Genomic DNA, 16,390 nt, shown 5'->3' with positions numbered 1-16,390 from the left:
TATTATAAGTGTGGCTGCTGAAGAACAGATGCTCCGCTTCTGAAATGTTTCCAGTGGACATTGAAACTGCAGCGGAGCCAGAGCACAGCTGGAACGGGATGCAGCCAGATGCTGTGTACATTTGTCGTTATTTTGTGAAATATGTCAATCTACTAGATGGATTGGCACAAAATCTTGTACAGATGTTCACGGTTCTTGAACATTATATTATACTTTTCCCCCCTGCACCAGCATGAGGTTGATATTTGTGACTTTAAGTGCAGCATTTCAACAGCTATTGAACATCCATGTCCAACTTGGGATAAAATGTAATACCTGACATTGGAATGATAACAATTGTGGTTGTGGGCATGTTAGCATGCTGTCATTAGACCTTAGCTCAAAATACTTATGTGCCTACAGTATCCGGGTACCAGTAGCATGGCTGCAGATGCTTAGTATTATTTTGTTATGCATTCAAGAACATGAGTTAAGAAATGTACGAAAGTAAATATACTGAAAAACAATGATCCAAAGCAAAGCCTCATACCACAGATGTCATCCTGGAGTTCATGAGCTCATTAACTGACTCTCAGAAACCACATTGGACTTCAGACAGTCAAACTAACAATGCAAGAAGAGGAAAAAAGAGAAACATACATTGAAAATGCTAAAGACAGTTTATTAGTAGACACTCATCAGCCAGAAATAATAACCTCCTGAAGAATGTCTTCCTGAAATACACCATTTGATTGGCAGTGTAAAATAAGGCAAAGGGCTTAAGATCATATTTTATACACTTCTGCACCAACAATAAACAGTTATACATTCACTTGTTATTGTAATTACGCTTTTGATAAATCTGTCCATACACCCACATATCAAAAAGACTTTATTAGCGGGGGTCGGGGGGCAGGAACGGACAGAGAATTTGCAGGAGTAATACTCATCATAATGCAATAGCTGTTTGGCCAGATATTGGCTATACCTACATCGAATCTGACCACAACCTAAACAAAGATTAGATTTTTGGATTTGCAAAAGCCAACACAGTATACTGACAAAAGTTCATACAATTACCATCACGGTGAAAGGGTACTACCACCAAATCATTAAAGGTCCTCAAAAGTTATAGTGTGTATAGATTTAAATAATATAAATTTCCCCTTACTCATAGGCAAATACATCTCTTTAAAGTATTTTGTTACATAAAACACATTTCCAGTGAGCTGTAAAGCATGTAGCTGAATTGTGACCGCTACTTTACAGGAAACTAGCAATAGGTTGTAAATAAATAAATACTTCGTTTATTTAAGGTATTTCTGTGGAAATGTAACTCTCACATGTCTTCATTTGCATCTTTTATTTTGGGGTCATGTTTATCATGTGTAGTCACGTCTTCATTGCACTCACTGCACAGTAAGCTTAAACTGTAAACCAAGAAGATTTAGACTCAACTTTCATTTGGAGAAACCTTGGCTGACATCTCATTTAGTCAATGTAATCTTGGAGATTTACAGTGATTATCTGGTGAATGGTTCTGTTCCTTTTCTCCTCGTAATAAATCTTCTTGTTTCTTGGACACATTCAATCTTATAAAGGATTGTAATAGAACCCTAATTTAAAAAAAAAAAAAGGTTTGAACGCTCAGGACCCAAGAATTGCTAGTCTCGGTGCAGTTTCCACTAGTGCACATTGTTAATGTGATCTGGCCTGCATCAGGTAATAGTTTAGTGCCAGCTGGGTGGTGTGTTGGGAATATAGCAGTATAATAATGTGACACACAGGATACTGTACCTGTACCTCAATTTGTGTCTTTTAGCAGTGTGTGTGTGTGTGTGTGTGTGTGTACACGTTTCTAAAAGTTGAAGGAAAAAAGACTAACACATCTTAACAGCTCTCTCTGAGCCACACACACATATACATGCACGCACGCACGCACACACACACACACACACACACACACACACACACACACACACACACACACACAGACACACACACACACAGACACACACACACACACACACACACACACACACACACACACACTGGATTTGCTGTGGGTAAAAATGTTATTAGCCAGGATGGGTAACTAGGTGGAATGCAGCTCATCTGTACAGGGTCTATTATCATATTGAGAGAAACAGATCTGAGATAAGTAATTAAAGAGCTAATTTCCAAAAGTGTTTATATCCATTTTCATTAAAAAAAAAAGTCCTCAGCTACCTTCAAAGCACCAAGTGGTACCAGTTCATATATCAAATGCAAGATATCTTCTGCACTTCAAATGGCACCGCAAATGTCTGCAGTCGTTAGCTTCTTGGGAGTTAGACTTGTGGTTTTCAGCTGGTGGATATTTTATTTTGGAAAGAAACTCTTCTGTTACACAACAACTCTACACTGGTATTACTGAAAGAACAACAAATGACATCAAAAAGAAAATAAACATACCGTCACCATAAGCACTGAATATATATATTTTAGAAATATATAGAAAAATATATAGTCATCTGAATGCCCATTATACAACTGTACACAGTAGTGTCAGAAAAAAGCCTATATGGTGGTGTAGAATAGATGTGATACATACAGAGGGTATGGAGTTACTGACGCTGTGAGATCTGTAAGTGATAGCTGTTCAGGAGGTGTTTAGTGTGAAAGATGGAGGAGACTGGGAACACTCTTGTCTTTGTCTCAACCTCTAAAAATGTCCAAATCACACATTTTTTGACTGCCATCAAGCCAAGTCGAAACATTGTTGTTGTTTTTTATTTGCAATGTTGACTTTTACCCATTTGCTTGCCAGCTCTGTCAACAAAGCCTAGAAACTGAATGACTAGTAAATCCAGAACTAGGGATGTCCTGATCCAGTCTCAAAGATCGGTATCTGGGCCGATAATGGCATTTTTTAACTGTTCGGGATTGGCTATACTGAGCTGTACAGAGCCTGATCCAATTCTTTGTTTAACATCAACTGTCACACCGGTGTCTTTACAGGCAAAGGTTTCACAGTGACGCAATGGCTACAGCCGTCTGTCTCTCTTCCACTCTGCATCCAGCTGCCGCAAAACACCACAAACCATAAATAACGGTGAAATACTGTATGAGACTGTCCATTGATGTTATTTATCTAAGCTATGAGCCCTCGTTTAATTGCAGCTCAGTGTGAGCGTCTCTTGCATTTTGCTGTTATCTACAGTGCAGCATGTTTTCTGTGAGTGGAGAGATGGAAACAACCACACTCACCATGCCCCTACACAATGCCACGGGCAAAAAACCCCTAAAAAACCCCAATTACTAATTTATTAACGTAATCCACACAAAAGATGTATAGACGCCACAAATATACACATTCATGACGGCTAACAACGGCTGCACTTAAGCAGCAAACACTGGAGAATACTTTCGTAAAGGGAAAGTATATATAGCTATTCAATTGTCAAGCACAACAATTGGATTGATTTTAATAACTTTAAAGTACTTGAGGAGTGCACTGTGCAGCTGTATTATCTAAGAGAATAGAGGTATCGGACTGGGACTCAACACTGAATGACTCGGACTGGGCTCGGGCAAAAAAACTTGATCAGGACATCCCTATCTGGAACACTAACAGGCGTCAGGAGATATTGGCAGCAACACTTCACACCCAGCAAATATTTGAATGTCGTGCATTTAACAGCAACAGCCACCCAAGTAAATACCTCAAGTGATGGGGGGGACCTACAGCACATGTATGTGTTAGACTAAAGCAAAAACCTAGCCGACAAAGTTAGAAGTACAAAAATGCTACAGTAGGTGCACACAGCTTCTGAGTGGGCAGTACTTGACACATTTTAAAGATTCATACTATTTATAGTATTATAATTTCATTACGGTTTATGTTTAGTAAAACCACTTACATGAAATATCTGTATTAGTATGTACTGATACATAGAGGTATACTGATGCCTAACTTGCTGTAAGTCAAATAGTAAATGCAAATATTTCAAATTAATAATTATTACACCATGGTCTGACTACTCAATTCTGATCGGCTGCAGGGTATTGAAATTTGATAATGGACACTACAAAGTTAACGCACTGACTAAATAATGTTAGCCTGTATCTAATGAGTAAGGGATGCAGTCATAGCCTCTGTTTACAATCAATTTCCAACACTGAGTGTAGTCCATCAGTGCTGCATCCTCTGAACACCACGGGATTGAGACTGTAACACACACTGCGTGTACTATACTGCCCCTCTGAATTTAAGCAATCATTTCACATCCCATTCGCTATTCAAATTGCAACCTTAGGCTGCAGCCGGCAGCAACGTTACACCTGGTGTATTGTTCGTGAACATCTAGATATTGACTTGTAGAGAATGACGTGGCTGGATAGCTAGCTGGTGTTGTTGTTAAACATACTTTGAAATTATATTTACTGTTTTCAAACTGTACTCAATGTTACTGAGGTTGAAACTTGCTTGTGTAACGTTAGTTTTCTAGCTTATAGCTGAGCCAAATGGTTCTATGAGCTGAGCAGATTAGAAATGGCCCCCCTTTGATAAGTCATATCTAAGGTTTGTCCTATTTAATGGATAATAAGAACCTTGCATAAGGACCTTATGGGGTGGTAATGGTTGTTCCAGGTATAAGTTAAACCCTTAGGTGTTACCATGGAAACAAGTTATGGCTTGTGAAAAAGATTTTGACTGCAAAAAGCATAAAAATATAAATAAATATTCTTACTTTGTAGTTCTTTGGTAAGTGATCATGGTATAAGCAGAGGCTATGCATCGGTTGGTCGGTTCACGCCTCCACATCCGCCATTAAGAACTGATAATGGAGACATCGTCGGGCATTATCCCTTACATATTCTAATGCACAGATTCCAAATGAACACATGGAGTGCATGGTGGTGATCATTACTTGATCTTTATCTGAGCTCAACCAAGGACCGTGGTATCATTATTCCGAAAGTGGGTGATAGTGGCTCAGTAACATACTGTTTTGTATACTGAAATCAGTTCTGACTATGGGAATGTGATTAGATCGTATATTAAATTGCACTCATGTGGCGCCTACATTGAAACAAACCATAAAACATATTTGCAGATCCTATTTGACTCACAGTAAGGCATAATTTAAAGCCTGTTGAACAATAATAAACTTTTTTTTAGAAGCAAAACATTTATAATTTGAATATTCTACCTCACCGTGTGCTAGTAGTGAATACATAACTTCCATTTCAGGACAATTTAGAGTAGTTAAAATCACATGAACCTTTTCATCTCGTAGTTTGAAGTCATTGTCTGAAAATGAAGGTAATCTGGTAGAGCTGTAGATGTAAAGCAAAATTCAGAGGAAGTTTAGTCTCTCTGATGTCTCTGTAGATGCAAAGATCCACGTCAGCATGTGAGTTAGCCTCTTTATGTTAAAATTATTATCATGGTAGATATGTGGACATGGAATGTGACTGTGAATCAAGAGCTGATAGGAGTCAGTCAGTATAAATCTTTAAAAGGCTTGGTGTAGTTAAACATCAGATAGTCTGTGTAGTAGAAGTCGTAGATTCGCTGTCTCTCCAACGGGGTGACCTGTGAAAAGTATTTTTCTGTGATATCCGTAGAAGTTCTCTGGTCAGATGGGTTCCTATCTTTAAAACTAGGCAGCTTGACGTTGGGTGGCGCCCCAGTCAATCGCAAGAGAAAGTTGGACTCCTCCTCCATGTTCTCAAACTTGCCGATGAAGTCATAGTTTATGAGACATGGGTTGCAGAGCTGGTTCGCCTGATCCCAGTGGATGTCCATTCCCACAGGCCGATGGACATCCAGCAGGTACTGGACAAACTCCTTGAATGTTACCCCATTGCCTGTCCTCAGGGCTTCTGTGGATGGGTTCGTCCTGTATCTGGAGATGATGGGTTTCCCAAACAGGGAGTGGTAGTAGTTGTTGGGATTTTCAAACTTGTCCCGGTAAGCTGACACCATTCTCTCCATGGGCTCTCGGACAAATATGATTTTGGTGTAGGTCTCCAGACGGTGCATGATTCCCTGTCGGTCGTAGCTGTTAAGCTCCCTGAGATGGTGGCCATTGTGGACTGTGTCATGTTGAATGCTCTGAGCATCGGAGGCTTTTCCGCTCAGCACCATCAGGGTCCTCTTCCAGTTGGAACAGCCTGCTTTGGGCACCTGGCAGTACAACAACTTGTACTTGTCCTCCACAAAGAGGTTTCTCACGTGATGAGCTGTGATGGTTTTCGAGATGCTGCTTTTGTACTTGGCACACATCTCCTTCATCAGTTGCCGGCGTGCTCCTTGAATATCGGCTAGCTTTTTCCATTTATCAAGGGTGAGAGAGCCAGAGGCAGAGGGGGAGGAGGAGGAGGAGGAGGAAGAAGAGGATGAGGAAGTAGAGGATGATGAGGAATCACGTTTGGGGGCGTGATGGACTGGGGGACTTGTTTTCAGCAGTTTGCGTTGTCTTTTGGAGACATGAAGGGAGGTTATGTCCTGCTCCCGAGACCCAGGGGTGGGCGTTTGTTTATTCTGCTCCCGAGACCCAGGGGTGGCCGTCTGTCTACTCTCCTCAAAGTGTGGAAACTGCATTGGAGGGATTGGGCTGGACAGGATTCCTTCTGCTGCTCGGCCATCCTGATTGTTTTCAGGTTTGTCTCTCTCTCTGTCCTGCGTAGAAAGAGTCTATAAAACAATGACAACACAGGTTGTAGCAGACAGTACTATGTGTAAATACCAAACACACAGCAACATCTTCAGATGATAATGTAAATATATGTACAAGAACAGAGAATTAATACATTTTACTTAATGGGGTGGTTAATCTGACCCAACATGTTGTCTTCAGTATTCACAGAGGCCACTTGATGGTGCTGTTTCACTATACCTTAAACAAAGGTCTAACTTGTTTCACGCAAATGTCACACACTACCCAGTGCCATCCATGACCTATCAATAAACGGAGTTGTAATATCAAATAAATGTCTTATAAACACTTAATGGGAAATGTAAATTAGAATCATCTACTGCCTGATTACCATCAGATGAAGCCCAAGGCCATTATGCATTCTGACATTTTATTTCAATTAAATGCTGTAATGGCATCATAAAGCCAATGGACTGGATGTATAATTTTAATTTTACAACAGACAAGGTGATGAGACCATTATGAATCTTGGCTCATCCCCCTCCTGACTTAAATGGCCATTTTCTTTCATCTTCAGGGACATCCGGAGGGGGGGGGGGAGGGAGTGGTTCCTTCCCCTGTCTGATTTAATGTGCAAGGCGAGCACGGGGCAGAAACCTATGCACCAGACATCACGTTCTTCAGGGTCTGTACTGATGCAAGTCTCTCATAGGTGCTGACGATCCCGGCAGAGATGAGAGCAAGCAGGGGTTATCTGAGAGCGGATACAGTACTACGAGCACTGCGTGTCTGACATAGAAATCTAGTTTATGGATTGTACTGGAGTCAAACATGATGTTGCTCTCTCTTCACATCTATCTGATCAGTGTAGCTATCCATGACTAATGATATGTGGCAATTTAGGACAAATGTTACCCCCTGCTATTGTTGTTTGATTTCATTTTGCTTGGGGGCATGAGAACAATTCCATTCAAATGGGCTCTTGTGCACATCTTAAAATACAGGAACTGGCCTCAAAATACAAGGTTGTACATGAACAAAGGGATGGATAAACATAATTAGTCGTAACTGTTATCCAGTAGTTACTAGTGCTTGAAAAGCTTAATGGAATTTAAACGAGCTTCTTATGAATCCATGCGACTTTTGTTTTGAGAAACCTTGGCCCAGAGCTTTCCATAACAGCTGGCTGTGGGCTGGAAAGTCGGACATTAAAATATTTCCAACCAACCACTTTCCTGACATTTCAAGTCACGTCACCTTTTAGATCTTTATCGTTATTTATCTTTATCTTTTAACTAGATGAAGGATTTTAGTCATCGGATATCTGGATCTAAAATAATCAAAGAAACAAGCTGAGTTAACGGCAGCAGCTCATTTGGATAAAATGGCTCCCAGTTATAACCGCAAGCCACGTCATGACATCATCAAAGTCTGTCTTTGGTTATTGTTTTGATTGACAGAAACCTAGCAGCAGAAAATGACATTGTGCGTTGAAGCCTCTTAAATCTGTAAAGCCCATGTATTTTTATTTCACCTGTCATGCTCTCAGATATGTTCTTTTGATTGTAAGATTGCACTGACTGCAATGTCCTTTTTTTCCTGAACAAAACGAGGTATAGCACTTCAAGGTCTGATATACATTTGATTGACAAAACGGGCCTTCTATACATGAACGCCCACCTATTTCCACCCAGCTGGACATTGTATGCACTTGTGGAAAACTCTGTAGGCCTGGTTCAGCTGGGACCGTTTACTCAGTAAAGTCTGACTGGCTGAATGCACAGTGTGAGGTCAGCCTCTCTACACAGATACTATCAGACACGCTGAGAGGTACAAGGCTGACAATCACTTTTCTGCAATAGATAACAGTTGGGAGCAACCTGCGGATCTGTGTTTTGGGAGAAATGGAGTAAACATGTACCTCTCTGGACTGCCGCGGAGTGCTTCCAAGCTTCACGCCTGGGGAGACAGAAGAGAAAAGAGACAAGAAAATCAGCACTTAAGAAACAACATGTATTTTTTGTCCTTGTAGGGGAGAGTTAGGCGCCTCCTGATGCATCAGACGCTCCAATAATTGAACATTTCCTATCACTTAGTAGACTACTTTTGATCCCCGGGAAAACCACCACTGCTCTACTAGTCCACAGAGGAAAGACAGGTAGCTCTATCTGTGTAATGAGCTGCCACAAGCATGAAAAGTTGGTAAATGAGTTGTGCTCCCAGTAGCAAGTACTGAGGATGAGACAGGGGAGGAAAAAAAGTACAAGAAAAAGAGGGAAAACCAGATGCAAGTAAGCAAGAAAAGAGAGAAGGAAAGACGGAAACTGGGAGCAGCAAACAGAACCAAAGTTTGAAAAAGATGTAGTGGCAGATCAGAGGAAAGACAGAGGAAGAGGAAGAGAGTTTTCTAGAGGACAGCAGGAGTGATTGAGACCTACAGATTGGTTTTGTGGCAGCCTTGGGGACAGGTGGTATGTGTATTGGCAGATGTGCAGCAGCCGGACAGACGATGTGTTTAGTGGTCTGTCTCCAGCTGGACATCTCCTTTCCTTAGGTCCCCCCATCCTGCTGATATATAATCAGGCTGACAGCTCTGAGTGGGGCTGCATGGCTGCAGATGGGGGGGAGTGAAGACACCTCTGCCTGAGTGGGCTGTCACTTCCAATTTGAGGGTGGAAGTGATAGGAACCTGCATGAGGGGGTGGTGGCGGGGGAGGGCTGTAGATGCAGGCCACAACCTTCCCTAAGTGATGAGATCTGCAGAGCCCTATCTCACACTTAAACACGCCTCAGTGGGGAGGGAATAAAACGCGTTGCCCAGATGCAATGTTGTTTTAGATTAGTATGCGCTGGAGAGCTCTGTGTTGCTGTCTGGCTCTGTGTGTTGAATCTTTTCTCGTCTTCATTCTTCTGAACAAGACACTGGAGGAAGAGGCGGGTGGGGGAAATTAAGGGGAGTGGGCTAAGGAGGTGGCGTGTGACATTTCTAATCTTGTTTTGGTGCTGCTGTGTTATCTGATCCCCTAACCCTAATGACAGCTCATGTAGGATGTGCATCTTTGATATCAGTTTGCATTGGCGCATGTGAAACGCATGAATATTTATCGCAACACACACAGATGCCATCGCCTGGGAAACACATCCACAACAGCAACCGCCTTTCAGTGTCTGCTATTCTAAACTGATGGAGCGGCACAAGCCCCTTGTAGCCCTGACCATCTTGTCAAAATACACGCTCAGTTATTGATCTTGAGAAGCCCATTAAGGTGGTAATTGAAATCTCCAAACGTTTAATTGGTTTTCCTCTAAGAGGTGTTTTGTCTGCCTGTTGTTACAAGTTTGTCACAGCTGTTGATGTCAATACTGTCGCACTTTCCAATTCCATATTGCACCTTCGAGCAGAGCAACACTTAAACTCTATATTGTGCCACTCTGCAGTACCACTGACAGAATCCAGAATCCATATTTGATGCAATGTAGTTGAATATATGACATTTATTTGTATAGTTTGTTCTATAAAGAAAAATACTCTGAGAAACAGGAACAATGAAATGCAGCAAGGTTAAATTAGATTCAAGCCAAAGGCACTGAGCGGAGCACACAGGACACTTGTTTGTCCTGTTCAGCACTCTGTGACAACAGTGTCTTGTTAAAGTTGTTTTGAAAACAAATCTGACACAGCTTGATTTGATTTAATAAATCTAGTTTTAAAAATTTGCTACAAATAGCGAACAAATTCTGGCTCTGAAAAGGCATTTACTCTCTCAAGTAGGGAGCCAAAATTACATTTCATGAGAGGAACATTTTTCCATGATAAGGCATAACTGAAACAAGCAATAGAACAATGTAAACTGGATTTCAGGGGGATTTGTAAACATCATTTATCTCTGTAGTATCTATTTGGTTGAGGGTAATAGTTGCTGTTTGATTGCAATTTCACACTCAGTCAATTCCACTCAGTATAACTATGCTATTGATTTTTACTGCTACGCAGTGAAACAGTGATAAATTGCAAGACTGAGGTTTCATCCTGCAAGATGCAAAAATTTCATAGTGGTAATTCCACATACAGATGTCGTACCTACAGTAGAAGCCCAAGTTTTTCCAAAACTCTTTTTGTAAATAGCCTAATAATGCCTAATAATATACTTTCTCTGAAGGTGTAATTTGTAAGTTAGTTGAGAGGCATTATCAGTTTTTACTCTATACATGTGCGCTCAGTTACTGTATACTGTAGCATTCACAAAAAGGATTTTCGGATGTACTAATGGAGAGATTCAGGATAAATGCATCAAGAGGGAAGTCTGTAATGGGAAGAAAACAGTCAACCAATAAAATTGAAGTTGTTTTTATCCCCAGACGTTAAATGTCAAACTGCTTTGGTATCTTCTTTTAGAAGCTCTGAGGGCTTCTGGTAAACTCACACTCAAAGCATAGATCAAAAGACGGCCTCTGATTAATTTTGCTTTGATTCCCAGGTATTTCACTGTAATTTTGCTGATGATAGAAGCTGATTTAAAAGCTGAATCGGCTCTTGAGCCTCGTCCTCTGTTGCCCTCTAAAGTAACCTTGAGCGTCCACCTCTCTCCCGGAGACAAAGCCTCTGAATATTCATGCAGACGACCCAGCATTACTGCAAGGATCCATATAAGCAAGGGCCACATCATTAGTGGATTCATTATCATCCTTTCCTCTCAAAGACCCTTGTACAACTCTCTAAAAGAGACACACATCAAACATAATTTTCCCTGCCACCGCCGCTGAGGAGGAGCAAAGGACAAAAACAATGTGAAATAATGAGCTTATTAAGTGAAGGATTGTGGCCCCTATGTTCTGAGAGAACTTGTTAAATGCCTGGTTTAAACCAGAGACAGGCAGGGAGCCAGACAAGGCGTGTCCTCCTCCAGCCCACTATTCAGACTAGGCAGTCATGCTGCGCCGCTATAAACCTTTCATTAGTCATTCTGCACACTGAGCCACTGTGACCCCAACCAGCTGCACTCCCCTCTCTACCCAACAAACCACCCACACCTGCACTCTGCACACATGCTCCTCCTCCACTTGACTCTGTGTGGGAATACAGAGCTCTGGCATGCTGGGGTGGTTTATCAGAGGAAAAACGCTTGAGAACAGAGGTATTAGGTTTTAAGCTCTGGTCCATTGATGTTTTAACTTGTTGTGGTGTGAGATAAAACGATGTTTCAGTTGGTGCTGAAATCCTCTGGGATTGGGCCAGAGAGAGCAGGTGCTGGGGAGGAGGAGGTGATGGGTGAGCAATCAGTGATTCAGGATTGAAGACGTGCTTGCCGAGGCTCTCTAAAGACCAAACACGAGACATCTAAAATTTGTGTGTATTATCATCTGAGGACTGTTTTTTTTGTTGTGGAGGGAGGCTTGGAAACTTTAAGGCCTTCTTAGGTGTTCACAACTCAAAGCACAGCTTTGGCCAAGAATGAATCAATGACACATCTTTAATCCAAGTAATTACATTGTACAAATGAAACAACCTGGACACCAAGAAACAGATACTTCCCACTGAGCCATGACGCCACACCAGACTTGATCAATCAGTAGGATTTAGTATTAGAAGAGATTAATGCAAACGGACACAGTTCTCTAATTTGATTAATGAAAGGTTTACATACAAAAGGCCTCTGCTCACAAAGCTTGTGTTTTTCGTCTAGCATTGTGGCACGTTTTTTTTAAAAGATATTTTTATGGGCATTTTTGCCTTTAATTGATAGGACAATGAAGTGTGAAAGGGGGAGAGAGAGAGGGAGAGACATGCAGCAAGGGGCCACAGGCTGGAGTTGAACCCGGGCCGCTGCGGCAACAGTCTTGTACATGGGTTGCCTGCTCTATCCACTAAGCCACCGATGCCCCGCATTGTGGCACGTTTTAAAAATAAATACGACCTCATGTTGTGTCAATGACATTTACACACCGACTCAGATTTTCATCAAAGTTTTGGGAACAGGTTCGATTTTCTGTGTTTCTTTTTTTTTGCATCTGTCAAAAGCCTTTAGAGTGTTGTTCGACCAAGAAGCAGTAAAGATAATGTGGCGTAACCTTTTGGTCACATTTGCAACAAAGGAAAGGAACAGGGCAAAAGTGGACAGGCGGGCAGCAAGAAAAAAACATGGAATTGTAAGGAGGCAATTAACCTCTTGAAATGTTTCATGACAAAGAGAGGGTAATGTTAGCCTATCCAGACATGCTCAACAGCAATGAATTTTCACAACAAGCAGAACGTTATAACACAGAGGGTTCAGTGCCCAAGGTTTCTGTGCGTCATGATTTTTATCAGATAACTGATGAAAAAAACACGTGTAAAATACAGCTTGGTGTGCAGAGACCTTCAGTCTGAGTGTATATTTTTAGTCCACTACATTCCTGAGAGAAGTGTTGTGCATTTTTTTATCTGACTTATTTTTGTTGTTTGTCTGACAACCATAGTTACTATTTACTTTGCAGTTTAACATTTTACATACAAAATATACTATGATCAGCTTATAAAATATGTTGCATTACCGCAGGTGTAATTACCCAGTATATATCATCCAGATCATTGTAATCGTAAGAGCTATATTGTAGGCAACTGAACGCAAGCAAGTCCAGTTGCCTACGATATAGCACTTACGATACCTAGTATATAAAGTTACTAGAATGAACTCCACCTTAACCAAATGCCACTGAACCACAATACCGTATCATTGCTGTCGTCCTCATTCTCATCATCATCATCATCATCATCATCATAAAAAGACCCAATTCATGAGTACTTTTACTTTAATAATACTTTTATAGTGACACCTGCCAAAACTGACTTTTTTTGTCCACATGGGGGCAGCAGAAACAACTTGTTAGCATTTTTTAAGTTTTTATGGCAAACTCGTTAACAAGTAGCTGTTCATTTACACATCCAGCTCAGTTACTCCACAAAGTCCTGAGGGAAATATCTAACTCATTAGCCGCTAAACGCTCAACTGTGTTCACCAGCTGGTCACTAACTTTGTTTACCTGCTGTCTTGTGCTGGCATAGAGTGGCCTCCTATAGCTTTTTCCTCCCTGAAAATAGCTGCATGAAAGCAGTGAGACTGAGCTAAAACACTAAAGTTGTAGGCCTGAAAACCAAAACAAAGCTAAAATAAAAATCTTGTAGAGCTGAGAGGAACTGCATGTGGGTGGGATGATAATTCATGGTGGGTTTGTTACAGGGAGTGATCTGCTCATATCCAAATAGCCATATAATCAGTTATTGATACAAGTATATTGCTTATAGGTGCTTAAAGAAAATTTTGCTGATAATACTGTGTTAGCTTTTTCTTTCTTTTCTTTATCTTTTATTTACACAGCACAAAATGACTGCAGTATATCTGCAGGGGAGTTGGTAGTGTTGTTTTCCGAGTGCTGAGGCAATTAAAATATTTTACTAAGTTTCCCAAAAAAGAACCCCTCAGTCACGGGAATACCTACTCTCCTCCTCTCACCTACTGGACTGTTCAGTGGGGGAGCGCAGTGCCATGAGCAAGCAACTGGCACCAGAAGACATGCCACCTACAAAGGTTATAAAGAGTCATAACTGAAATGTCAGATGACAAAGCCGTTTCATTATGGCTACATTTTGCATGGTGATACCTTCTGTGTTCATTTGACATTTCTCTTTCTAACTTGATGTCCTAATTGCACATTATTAGTCTGTTTAGTCCGTATTAGCGCAGGATAGGTAATTACAGGCTTTAGATTTATGATAGGGTACGTGGAGTAGATTTTTTTCCCCCTTGTGACTTTGCCAGTGTTGCTGCAGTTCCTCCTGCTACAAGCTACATAATAGTTAATGAGGCCTCATGCGGTAATACGGTTCTATTACTTTATAGTACATTTAGAGCTTGACGTGATGTGAAAGAGAGTGTGAGATGTGACTGAGGAAATGTTGTTCAGTGTGTCAGCGCTGTGTTCACATTGTAGCTTTAATTAAACAAGTAATGTGTGGTAATTTCTTTGGATAAAGGACAATGTCTTTTTAGAAAATGGTTTACTAACCAGCGGTGTGTATAAACCTGTCTCTCGAGCTCTACACCTAAACCCCACCATGACATTCTCCTGACCTCCTCAATGCAATTCCTTTTTTACTGCACCTCAGAGTGCTTAGAGTTATTAGCGAAATCCATAAATTGCATGATGTTCACAATGCCATGTATAGGTTCCCCTACCACCTGTGACCCCTCCTAAGGTCAAGTGCTGGGAAGATTCGTAAGTCGCGGGGGATGTGCTCCCTCATTAGATGAAATTCAAATGAAAAAGAGCACTGTGGCAGTGCACAGGCTAAGCATACAAAGACTGCATCAACATTCAGTGGGATTAAAACCTCAACACGGTAGCAGACTATTTATGACGTGAGGCTGTGGTGCTGCATTAACACCTTTGCACTATTTCCAGAGCACTTTGCCTTCCTGCTTTGAGGCAGCTGCTTGGCTCATGCGTCGTCACTTCCATCATAACATAAATCCTGTGAATGAGTTTGTCAATGGGTTGAGGCTGTTACATTACAAAGTGTTGCATCTATGGATTAAAAATGTTTTTGTTATGGTACAATTTGAAATGTGTAAAAATGTTTGATCCACTTTCAAAACTGAGAACCTTCAAAAAGCAGGGGCGTTATCTTTCACATAGTTTTATGGGTGTTTCACAGAAAAGATCAGCTATATCTCAGAGTGATCAAATAATGAAACTGAGGCAATGGGATTTTTCTCTTTTAAATGGACATGCTGTCTGGTGTATAGTGCTTTAACTGTACAATCCTCAATACAGAGACAAAAAAATAGGAAAGTGCATTTAATGATAAAGAGCCACTATGGGGCAATAAAGTAGGTAGCTATAATAATCCATCTCATGTTTTAATTTGCTCCAATCTTGGGCTTCTTTTTCTGTGCGATCTTCAAATTCTTTTCTCATGCTGGGAACGCTGGGTACTGAACACAGCAGGAGGGGAAATAATGAACTACACAGATAGGAAGCTGCTGAAAGGGGGTATCAAATGTGGCACTGATTACCGTTATGACAATTCATTTTGACAACAATATATTCTCACAGTCGATGCTACTGGGGTACTTTCAAGGTTAGGAAATGCAGAAGACTTCCCAGGGCAGATTTCCATGGAAACAGAGAGTCAGAGAGCTGCATGTGGGGGTGTGGTGGGAGGCGGCTTGTTTTAATACCACGTAGAGGACGGGGCCTGGCAGCGTGCATGAGGAGGGATGTGTAAACAAATGCTACCTGTCAGCTGCGAGCCCGGGGTTAAGTGAATTATCTCGGCTGAGACGAGGTGCAGGAGGCTTTAATTGGCACATATCTTATTCAGATGCTGCACAGCTCTTGACCTAGGCAAGTACACACTGCAGAACTGCTTTTGTGAAACACTCCCTTGCCACCAATGACAATGGGAAAGACCATGGGATAAACAAAAGAACAGGCATGCTCATCTCCTGTGTCCTTAGAGCATAATGGGTGCCGACCCAAATATCTCAAAATTAGCAAATTAAGTTGTCAGCACAAAGCCGATGGGATCCAAAAAGTCCACACAGTGAGTGGAGATTTTTAGAAGCTTCTCTGGTCAGTAGCCTGAAATTTGTGAGAGGAGTTCACACAGTGAAATCTGCAGGCGTAGCTGCTGTATGCTGTCCTGGAACTTGCACAGGCACAGCTAGATAAACAGAGCTGCTGATGACATGAGAGGAGTGATGCGCTCTCATGTATCTAAAGCC

At 41.3% G+C, this 16,390-nt stretch overlaps 1 protein-coding gene across 3 annotated transcripts in view; it reads right to left on the bottom strand.

Annotated features, from left to right (window-relative positions):
• Positions 1-646: 646 nt before the first annotated feature.
• Positions 647-16,390, bottom strand: part of LOC126390766 (carbohydrate sulfotransferase 8-like) — a 207,290-nt gene continuing 191,546 nt past the window's right edge. For all 3 annotated transcript variants that reach the window (XM_050045224.1, XM_050045233.1, XM_050045216.1), the window contains 2 exons: positions 8,548-8,585; positions 647-6,664 (listed from right to left, as the gene is read on the bottom strand). In XM_050045224.1, the coding sequence (XP_049901181.1) occupies positions 5,468-6,664; positions 8,548-8,585 (1,235 nt within the window). In that variant the 3' untranslated portion in view covers positions 647-5,467. The remainder of the gene's footprint in view (positions 6,665-8,547; positions 8,586-16,390) is intronic.

The sequence above is a fragment of the Epinephelus moara genome, chromosome 1, assembly GCF_006386435.1.
Source record: "Epinephelus moara isolate mb chromosome 1, YSFRI_EMoa_1.0, whole genome shotgun sequence".
Lineage (NCBI taxonomy): Eukaryota > Metazoa > Chordata > Actinopteri > Perciformes > Serranidae > Epinephelus > Epinephelus moara.
Note: the sequence above shows the minus strand (reverse complement) of the source record. Positions and strands in the feature narration are given on the sequence as shown.